This window comes from Rhagoletis pomonella, unplaced genomic scaffold (genome assembly GCF_013731165.1).
Source record: "Rhagoletis pomonella isolate Grant_MI unplaced genomic scaffold, Rhpom_1.0 Rhpom_scaffold_04076, whole genome shotgun sequence".
NCBI lineage: Eukaryota > Metazoa > Arthropoda > Insecta > Diptera > Tephritidae > Rhagoletis > Rhagoletis pomonella.
Genome location: NW_023462627.1, coordinates 1,919 through 12,616, shown reverse-complemented (window position 1 = coordinate 12,616; position 10,698 = coordinate 1,919). Strand labels below are relative to the sequence as shown.

The 10,698-nt window shown below is 42.9% G+C and overlaps 3 protein-coding genes across 3 annotated transcripts; all 3 read left to right on the top strand.

Moving 5' to 3' along the window:
• The first annotated feature begins 720 nt into the window (after positions 1-720).
• LOC118754528 (retinol dehydrogenase 12-like) lies at positions 721-1,863 on the top strand. Its single transcript, XM_036489403.1, has one exon. The coding sequence runs from the start codon at positions 788-790 to the stop codon at positions 1,841-1,843; it is 1,056 nt and encodes a 351-aa protein (XP_036345296.1). The 5' UTR covers positions 721-787; the 3' UTR covers positions 1,844-1,863.
• Positions 1,864-2,207: 344 nt separating this feature from the next.
• On the top strand, positions 2,208-3,923 carry LOC118754527 (retinol dehydrogenase 12-like). The gene is made up of 2 exons (XM_036489401.1): positions 2,208-2,433; positions 2,505-3,923. The coding sequence occupies exon 2, from the start codon at positions 2,528-2,530 to the stop codon at positions 3,581-3,583; it is 1,056 nt and encodes a 351-aa protein (XP_036345294.1). The 5' UTR covers positions 2,208-2,433; positions 2,505-2,527; the 3' UTR covers positions 3,584-3,923.
• Positions 3,924-5,202: 1,279 nt separating this feature from the next.
• Positions 5,203-6,961, top strand: LOC118754526 (retinol dehydrogenase 12-like). The gene has a single exon (XM_036489400.1). The coding sequence runs from the start codon at positions 5,490-5,492 to the stop codon at positions 6,546-6,548; it is 1,059 nt and encodes a 352-aa protein (XP_036345293.1). The 5' UTR covers positions 5,203-5,489; the 3' UTR covers positions 6,549-6,961.
• Positions 6,962-10,698: the final 3,737 nt, after the last annotated feature.

The following is a 10,698-nucleotide window of genomic DNA, read 5'->3' as shown; positions in this document are numbered from 1 at the left end:
TGAGAAGATTACAGTCTATTTTAGCCGCCCGTCGCTGTTTGCCACTCTTCAGCTTGCCTATGGAATAATTTTGTACACATTTATTTACAAAGAAACATTTCCACTTACACAGAGAGCCAAATGAGAGTAAGAAAGCTGTCTATAGTATATAAATGTTGCTGCATCGATGGCGTGAGAATGTTCGCACGCGACCAAGACGATGAGGAAAAAAAAAACAACTTTCACTTCAAATACAGAATCAAAACAGAAAAACCATAAATGTTATTCACCTCCGGCAATGTGAATGGGAAGCATGCGAAGCAAATTGTGACTTCTTTTTGTTATTCATGTTTTCTCTTTTGATATGAGTGTTGCACTTCGGTTGGGTGCTACAGTGTAAATCCACATCCACTTTAGAGGTTTCTTAAATGGTTTTAATTATAATTTATAGTGCTTGTTTTACAGCTACCTATAATTAGCTTTTCTCTGCTTTACAAGTATACTGTAGTTCCACATGCTCCAAATTATCTTCAATAACAACTGGAACCACCACCGTTCCGTAACTGACTGCGGCGTCAAGACATGCAATCTTTAATAATTTATTGAAGGAAAAACAAAGAATTCGTATACAATGTGGACAAATGTCAAGTTGCCAAGCGGTGGGTCAAAGCAACGCCCTACCGAAATGCTGATCAAAGTTTTTGAAAATTTCAAAAGGACACGAATTATTAAAATTAGTAGCTGAGTTGAGCTGTAGCGCTGCGGTCATTCGTGAAAAAGTAAAAGAAATAGTTAGCTAAATATCATCATGGCCGAGGACCTAATGCTAAGTTCGTCTTCAAAGCACAAGTCTAAAACGCTGTGCTTTTACGGCGCCTGGGCCTGGATCGTAGACATTTTTCTCACCGTTTTCCTCATCGTTTTCACACTCTACATTCTGCGCAAAATCATACAAGGTCCATTCTACCGCAAGCGTAATCGCATCGATGAAAAAGTCGTCATTATCACTGGCTGCAGCGCGGGCATTGGCAAGGAGATCGCCCTGGAGCTGGCGCGGCGCGGTGCACGCATTTACATGGCTTGCCGCGATGCTGCGCGCTGTGAGGCCACGCGCCTCGAGATCATAGATGACACGGGCAACCAGCAAGTCTACAACCGCACACTCGACCTCGGTTCGCTGGAGTCCGTGCGTCAATTCGCTGCACGTTTTGTTGCGGAGGAGCAGCGTCTGGATATTTTGGTAAATAATGCCGATGTTATGACTACTCAACGTACCCTCACAGCCGACGGTTTTGAGTACCAATTCGGTGTAAACCATTTGGGGCATTTTCTACTAACCAGTCTACTGCTGGAGCGGCTGAAGGTAGCCGCACCGAGCCGCGTAGTCGTAATGAGCTCCTTCATGCATCTCTTTGGGCGTATAAACAAGGACGATCTGAACAGTGAGCTGCGCAAAACGAAAATTTTCGGCTCTTACGCAAACAGTAAATTGGCAAATATACTCTTTGCGCGCAAGCTGGCTAAATTGCTGGATGGTACGAGCGTAACGGTAAATAGCTGTAACCCTGGAATCGTGCGTACCGAGGCGATGTTTCGCAAGCAAAATCCGCGTTGGCTGTGGTTCATTGTCGACAAACTTTTCGGGCTGGTGGCTCGTACTCCGCTAGCAGGTGCACAGACTGCGCTGCGCCTGGCATTGGATCCCGACTTGGAACGATCGACAGGGGGCTACTACTCCTACTACATACGCTGGCAGCTGCCACCGTGGGCCACGAACAAAAAGATGACCGATTGGCTGTGGCGCGAAAGTGAGAAACTGGTCGGAATAAGCAGCGGCGAACGAATTCAAACGATCGATGTGTAATGAATAGTGTATTGCGGATGGAAAGGGCAGAGTAGCGAAACAATTTTCTTAATATAGTTAAAATTTGCATTAAATTAATTTATCTGATTCCGCAGAATAACTGTTTTGTTTATCATTCGTCGTAATACCTCTTCCGTTGAATGCTCACTGTAGCGTACCTCGTAGCCCAAATTTAAGTACTAATTACACACACGCCGCGAGAAAAACGACAACAGTAAACCTCTTTTGTGCTGTAATTTAGACGCGTTGTTTTGTGAGTGTCTCACAATGTAAAATCTGCAGCTCTGAGTGGCTTTCAAAGTCGCACAATTCACAGTAAAACTGGTATTTCATACACCTGTCTTTGTTTGTATCTCATTTCATCTCAATACGACTGCGGAATTAGTGTTTGCCGGTCGATGGAAGTCGTAGGCAGTGTATTAGCCTGTGGATTATTTAAAGAAAGCCACGAAATTACTACGCAGTGGAGCGAAATTCGAAAGTAACCATTAAATTTCGAACTCACTCGCGCAGAGTGGTGCAGTGACGACTATGAAAATCGGTCGTTGGCAGTTAGTTTGCCGCAGTGGTGCCTAAAAGAAAGTTGCTTTGTGAGTATACAGCGCAGGCGCGCAAAATCTCACTCAAGCATTCACTAGTAGATACTTTTCCATACAAACAGACAGACACCCACAGTGTACGAATATGTTCGATGACGTTGTGAGTCCTCTGGAAGACGAGGAAAAATCATTGTGCTTTCGCGGTCCCTGGGCCTGGCTAGTGCTCATCACCGTCTGTTGTATCGGCATCGCTTTGGTCATGTGGCTACTGCGCAAATGCGTGCAAGGCCCCTTCTATCGCAAAAAGACTCGCATCGATGGTAAAGTGGTAATCGTGACGGGCTGCAACACGGGCATTGGCAAGGAGACCGCCATGGAGCTGGCGCGACGTGGTGGCCGCATTTACATGGCCTGCCGCGATGCAGCGCGTTGTGAGTCGGCGCGCATGGAGATCATTGAACGCACGCACAACCAAAATGTCTTCAATCGCACACTCGACTTGGCCTCATTGTCGTCGGTGCGACAGTTTGCCGAGCGTTTCTTGGCAGAGGAACAGCGTTTGGATATTCTGATAAACAACGCTGGCATCATGGCCACACCGCGCAAGCTCACCGTCGACGGCTTCGAACAGCAGTTGGGTGTCAACCATTTGGGTCACTTTTTGTTGACAAACCTGTTGTTAGAACGCCTAAAGTCGACTGCGCCCAGTCGCATTGTGGTAGTGACTTCGGCGGCATACATCTTCGGGCGCATCAACAAGGAGGACTTGAACAGTGAGAAGCACTATTCGAAATTCTTGGGCGCCTATTGCCAAAGCAAGCTGGCTAACATCTTATTCACGCGCAAATTGGCCGAGTTGCTTAAGAATACCGGCGTGACCGCCAATTGCGTGCACCCAGGCATTGTGCATACTGAATTAGGCCGTTACAGTGTGGCGGAGCATTGGTACAAATCGATGTGGTTTCGCATGTTTAGTTGCTTTGTAAAGACGCCGCAGGCAGGGGCGCAGACCACGTTGCGAGTGGCATTGGATCCGGCGCTGGAGAAGTGCTCTGGCGACTATTATGCGGACTCGATGCGACTTCCCTTGCTGCCGAGGGCCAAGGACAAGGAAATGGCCGAATGGTTGTGGAAGGAGAGTGAAAAGCTGGTGGGCTTGCAAGGTGGAAACGCGGTGCAAACAATTGTCGTGAATCAATGAAGTAGGTACTAAAGCAAAGGAATGGTCGAAAGCGAGAAAAAGAGAGAGAGGGAAGTAAGGCGAGCTACAGGAAAGGAGATTATACGTAGTAACGATGTGTCGGTATATTTTCCGCTTATTTTTAGGTAAATTTTAAGCTTCTGTATATCTATACATATTAGAGGGCTGCATGAATTCATTCAAAAGGGCTTATGAAGTATTCATATACAAAACGAATGAATGATTTTGAATTGGAGTGAATACCTGTTCGGATATATGTGTCGACATTACAATATTCAAACAAAGTGAAAATAAATTGAATTGAATTAAATGACAATTTTTTGCATGAATATCCAAAAATATTTTTTCTATGCACATATGTTAAAACATACATATATATGTATGTGTGTATGTATTGCTCGCACCTTTTAAAATACGAACAAACTTGTTTGCAGAAAAAAACTTTTACCGAAATGAGTTTGAATGATTTGAATGTTTTTCATTCATTCATTCACATTCTTCCATTTGAAGGTAGAAAATTTAAAACAAAATGTTTATTCATGACTTGCAAAATTACAAACGCTGAGTGTTTTGTATGTGAATTGAAATACTCAAATTTACTGTGCTCTATTTGGCAAGATATTTGAATGAATTCATGCAGCCCTCTAATACATATTTATGTAAATATGTACGTATATGTAAAGAATAAATAAATAAAAAGTGTATCCCGAAAAAGTGAGTCTTTCTTCTTCTATATTTCATCTATTATTTAAGCTATCTGGAAATTTTGGAATAAACTCGTAAAATTTATGCCTTTTTCTCTGTAAATTTTTCGCTTCGAAGCTTTCCGCTTATCTATCATTTTTGTAAGTCATCGTTTCGACATTGAACTCATTTCGCAATTTGCTGCTACTTTTTAAGTTTGCTGATAGCGAGTCGCAAGCGCCATGCCCATCTGTAGGGTGCCATCTTTTGAGAACTGGCCAAGTTTGGTTCCAGCAGCGGTAATTGCAATGTTTGTATTCAACGCTGACCGCAGTAGTGCTCGTATTTGCTGTTCATAGCCGTGCAATCCACACTTGAACATTGTTCGAATGCGGCTTGGAAGTTCATGGAGAACCGGTTGCCAGTTGCGGACTTACGATGGCATTGACGATAAATTGCAAGTAGGTATGCGAGATGCCAACACTAACACACTTGACATGACAGGAATACTAAATAGACGTGTCGGAGGCTATTTTGCAAGTAAAAACGCATAAAACGACAATTAAAACTTGGCCAGACTCACTCACGTTTACAGCTTTAACCTGGCTTAGGCATTGGATGGAGTACTTTATGAGATTTTTATGCCTTCCAAGTTGAATTTTTTTCAGACACAGAGGGGAAACAGCATTGCTGTGCGAGCTTATTCCCGAAAACAAAAAAACTCGCTTAGTTTGCTTTTGAGCGCTTTTACCTGGAACTAGTAACTACAAACCAGTTTGGGAACGTGTGCCTTCTGCGCTGCGCTGCGCTGCTTTTGACGCTACACTTAGCCGCCACTCCAGCGGAAGCCAACTATAATTTAAAAAAGAAATGCGCCAGAAAAATTTGGGCTAACGTTTGCCTTTAATACCTCTGTACTATGGCCTCTGTATATAGGGCTGCCGCCACTTTCACCACTGCCAAAAAAGCACCAGCACAATGTGAGTTTGCAGCGGCTGAACGCCGCGCGAAGATCATGTTGACTTGCCAGGTTAGCGATTATCAGCGAACGAGGAAAGCGCGCTTCGGCGCCAGTTGGAATGGATTGTAAGTTGGAAGTCAGTTGAAGCTTGCCACTGACAGCGCAAAGTACGCGTGTTGATTAAACAAAGTTATTTTATTGTAGTGCGCACTTAGAAAACTTAAAAAGTACACACACACACATACATACGCCGGTAGTAGTATGTCAGATAGCGAAGAGGAGAAACTGTGTTTCCATGGCGTCTGGGTTTGGCTGCTGCCAGCCATTTTCATTGCCGTCGCCGTGGTGTTTTTCTTGTGGCTGCTGCGCAAGTGCATACAGGGTCCGCGTTATCGCAAGGCGAATCGCATCGATGGCAAGGTAGTCATTGTGACGGGCTGCAATACAGGCATCGGCAAGGCAACTGCTCTGGAGCTGGCGCGGCGAGGCGGTCGCATTTACATGGCCTGCCGCGATGCGGTGCGCTGTGAGGCCGCGCGTCTGGAGATCGTAGAGCGTACGGGAAATCAGCATGTCTACAATCGCACACTGGATCTGGCATCGCTGAATTCGGTGCGTCAATTCGCCGCGCGATTTCTCGCCGAGGAGCAGCGCTTGGACATTTTGGTGAATAACGCTGGCATCATGGCTACGCCGCGCAAGCTCACCGCTGACGGCTACGAACAACAGTTGGGTGTCAACCATCTGGGCCACTTTTTGCTGACAAACCTGCTGCTGGAGCGCTTGAAAGCCTGCGCGCCCAGCCGCATTGTGGTTGTGAGCTCAGCCATGTACATCTTTGGGCGCATCAAACGCAATGACCTGAATAGCGAGCGCAGCTATTCGAGCTTCTTTGGCGCCTATTCACAGAGCAAGCTGGCGAATGTGTTGTTTACGCGCAAGTTGGCTGAGCTGCTGGAAGGCACTGGCGTTACGGTGAATTGTTGTCATCCAGGTGTGGTGCGCACTGAGTTGGTGCGGCACATTAAGTTCCCAGGCTTTGGGTTGTTGCACTATTTGGTGAAGTTCTTGTGGAAGTCGCCGGAGGAAGGCGCACAGACGCAGCTGCGCTTGGCGCTCGATCCGGCGTTGGAGAACTCCACAGGCGGCTACTACAGCGACTCGATGCGTTTTCCGCTGCTGCCGCGGGCGAAGTGTAGCGCCACAGCGGACTGGCTGTGGGAGGAGAGCGAAAAACTGGTGGGACTGAAGGTGGGAGGAAAGAGTAACGAAATGGAATCGGTGGCGGTGTCGGTTGCGGTGAATGGCGTGCAATCTTAATGAGCTTTGGATTTTTTTTTACTATTTAGAAAGAATGGTGAATCAAAATAAATGCTTTACAAATATTTTCTATAAAAAAGGGAATTGATTGTGAAAAATGTAGCGAGAGGAATGACAGCTGCTGTTCTACGCGATACATTTCAATATCTTCTCCACTTCTCTTGATTCTGCTTTCATTTTGCTGATTTCGCACAAAAACAGAAAAAAAAAATTGCGCGGCGTTGGAGCGCACACGCCCCCGCAGCGCGAGCAACAAAGGGGCCTAGAGAGCGCACTTTCTACAAATCTGATTTTGCGCTCTGTCTTTCAATCGTCTTGCGGCCAGCGCTTTTTGTTATTCATCAAACCAAAAATTTTGTGTACAAATAGCTTTTATAAATAAATTATCAACTTTACATATGTATGTATGTGTGTACTCATGCGCATTTGTGTGTGTGTGTCACACATTGTTTTCTATACTAATTGTTTACATTTGTATGCGTCAACAATTTATACATATTCTAATTCCTATTTATACAACGAAAAACATGTGCGTGTGTATTTGTATGCGAACAAAAAGTTTTCGCACAAATAAATTCGAAATTTGTATTATATGCAAATTTTTCTACTGAGTCACAACCTTAGCTAAATTAATTCATTTCCGGCAATAGAGCTCTCTGCTATACGGAGGCAAAATAAATTTTCTATTAAATCAAAATAGTGTTGCCACAATTTTTCATGCAGCCTATCAGCCAGCTCAGCTCTGTGGCCCATTTCGCTTGCAGCAACCGCCTAAGCAGCTCAATTAGCCATCATCGACAAGTGGCAGCGAATAAATCTAGGCGCTTGCTCGGCCTACAGCGCGGCCATTCATTATTCATGAGCGTGGATGTGCTACGCCAGTTTGCGCGGATGACTAGCCGCCTATTTATTTAAATTATGTCCACTGAGCTGTCTGTAATCGACCTAATCGTGACACTCAACGCCACCCACGACGTGAGGTCTTTATCGGCGAACAAGTTGACGAGTGGACGGACGGTGGGGCGGGTTGGAGTCCGTTGCAGAAATTATGCAGTGCATTAATGGATTATTTGCAGCTGTTGTTGTTTTGATATAAAACGGCAATTGAGAAGCAGCTGATAGATGGCAACTGCCGACTGTTTATACAACTGAAATGGGCCAGAGCTGATAGGAAAGGTGGAGAGACATATCGTACCTTTGCTGCAAGAGTGTTTGTTAAGTATGAGGAAATGACCAAGTAAAAATTGCATAGCTGTTTTTCTCTGGTTTTTGATTTTTGGATTGTGACACTCTTACAGCAAAGGAACGGTAAGTACATACAAACACATGCTTTGAAGAGATTTCTACATTAACTTTAACAGAATGGTAAAAACCTTGGGACGTTCAAGCCTGAAAATAGTCCATGTATATAAAAAATAGAGCAAAAAATAATATTTGTGTTTAGTTTTCACCCTGTTACTAAAACTATCTTTTATTCAGCCATCATTTTTTACTGACGAATTAAGAAGTTTCTTTTCTCTCTTTTTGAAAAGAGGCCGGCTGAGTTCGAGTGCTTTTGAGATCATTCTAGAACTTGCTAAATGAGATGCTTGCAAAGTGAACTACTTAATTTTTCTTGCTCTTCTACATGCATTCCATTCATTCTTTGTAAGCTATATACGTAGATATGTATGTATGTACGTACGTGACCTCTGAAGGCAAGGTAAATGGAGCGCAGGTAGATTTTTGCATTGACTTTCTTACACTCACCGTGATCGCTCAGCTCTGCAGACGGGTTGGTCTATTAACTTTTGCATTTAGAGCAGGCAATGCCTTTAAGATTACGCGACCGCTGTGGTTGAGTGGTTAGAGGTGCGTATTACCACCACTCCACAGAGCCTGGGTTCGACCATGCCCTTCGGCAGCCGATGGCAAACCTCCGAGTGTATTTTTGCCATGAAAAAAACGGAGGCGGCTGCGTAAAACTGTAGGTCCGTCTATTTGTGTAAAGAAATCAGCGCCCTTTGAGGTGCTATATTATATTAAAACCCTTACTATATAGGGCGCACTTATTTGGAGGTTTTGCTGGACGGATTTTGAAACCAAGCGAACGATGGTAAATTAATTTTTCTGTAGATAACGAGAGCTTATACATACATATGGTTTCAAAATACGAACATGATTACAATTATGAAAATGGATATGAAGAGCCCAACTAAAGGCGAACACAAATACGACCACAAGTACGAAAACATTTGCAGAGCCGAATTCGAAGATAAATACGAACGCGAGACGATCACGAATATGAACACGAAACCCGAGTATGAAGACAAAGACGAATATGAAGACGAATACTAAAACCAAGGTTAAGGTTAATATTAAGCTTAAGATAAATTTCTGCAATATGAGGCGAACTAGAAATAAATCGACGGAAATTTCACATTAGTAGTGTAGCCCAGGCGCACAGGTGGCAGAATGTCCAAGTTTCGAAATAGCCAATCCAGTGGTTGTCCAGACTCTAGACGTTCCTGTTAACATGATCTAAGGCTTTTTGCGAGGAAAAACGGCACTAGTAGATAGTATTCAAAACAGGGACGTGAACAGGATGAACGATTTGGTTGGTTGTGTTCAGCGGTTCGAACCGTTTTTAGATTGGTTTTTTTTTTGGTCTTTGAGCCGGGGTTTCGGTCGGTTCAACGGTTCGGATATCCAAAAAACAAAAAAAAAAAATAAAAAATTAACCCACAAGTTCAAGTGTAAAGTGGTAGTGCAACAACGCGCAAGGTTAAGTGACAAGTGTCTGTCAAATGAGATAGGTTGCCTATACATTTGATATTGCCACATGATAAGCAAATATGGTATGTATTACCATATTTAACAAAAAGAAAAAAGCGGGTAAACTTATCCATTGAAAATTGGTTGGAACGAACCTTTAAACCTTTATGAAAAATGGTTCGGTTTTCGGTTTGGATCAAATATTTGTGGAAAATTTCGGTTCGGTTAATGGTTCAGATAATTAATAGAAAAAAGCGGTTTTCTGGTTCAAAACCGGTTCACGTCCCTGATTCAAAAATCACTTTACATTGAATTGTTTCAAGAAACCATCGATAGTGGCTAAAGCATTGGCCCCATCGATTATATCGATGGTCCCATTGATGGTTTTGCAGCACTAGTATGCAGCGCCTGGGTTCAAGGTTTTTGCTTAACAGCGGTCGCCCCTCGGCATGAAATGGCAAACCTCTTAGTGTATTTCTCAGTGATGTACTAAATTGTCGGTACCCAATACTCCTTACCCAATAATTCAAAAAGATTTCGGTACCCAATACCGATTCCTTATATTAAACCTCACCGTTATATAAATTTCAAGTTTAAAAAAAAATTATTTCAATAATATTTTATATAATATCGCTTAAAACACATGAACTTATCGCAAAGTAAAATATTAGTTTATCAGTTTTTATCTCAGTATGTCGAAGGTTCAAGAAAACAGCTTTGACAGATGAAGTAGCCTTTCAGGCCTTCAAAGATAATATCGTCCGATTCATCTAGAACAAAAAAGCCTCTGCATTATGGCGACGGACCGACATACATATGTACATATGTATATACAGTTTTCATTTGAATCAGTATTAAAAGCTCTCTTGGCCCCTACATTCGGCTTTTAATAAGCGAGTCTTCCCTGAACCAGTTTTTTCCATATTTTTGGCCGATGTGCGTTTTTATAGATACCTAAATATTTCGGTACCGATTATCGAAAGTATTGGATACTTTTTAAATCGATACCGAGTATCGATCAATACTTAAAAGTATCGACTCAGCACATCACTAGTATTTCGGCCATGAAAAACAGCTTCTCATTAAAATACAATCGTCGTTCGGAGTCGGCGTAAAACTGTAGGTCCCTCCTCTTTGTCTGACAACATCAAGGCGCACGCCACAAATCGGAGGAGAAGCTCGGCCAAACACTAACATATGTGTTAGCGCCAATCTATTATTATTATTATGTATGTATGTTTGTATTTGTTTAAGTAGATAAATAAAAATAGCAATTAAAAATTCCATAAACAAATACCTTATCTATTTTAATGTATGTATTTATAGCTATTTTTAGTCGCGTCTAACTGCATTCAATCTTTATAATTTACTTGCATCAATAAAATTAAAAAAATAA

Bases quoted from the DNA above. Each gene is read 5' to 3' on its own strand.
- LOC118754526 (XM_036489400.1), top strand. From the start codon at position 5,490: ATGTCAGATAGCGAAGAGGAGAAACTGTGTTTCCATGGCGTCTGGGTT.
- LOC118754528 (XM_036489403.1), top strand. From the start codon at position 788: ATGGCCGAGGACCTAATGCTAAGTTCGTCTTCAAAGCACAAGTCTAAA.
- LOC118754527 (XM_036489401.1), top strand. From the start codon at position 2,528: ATGTTCGATGACGTTGTGAGTCCTCTGGAAGACGAGGAAAAATCATTG.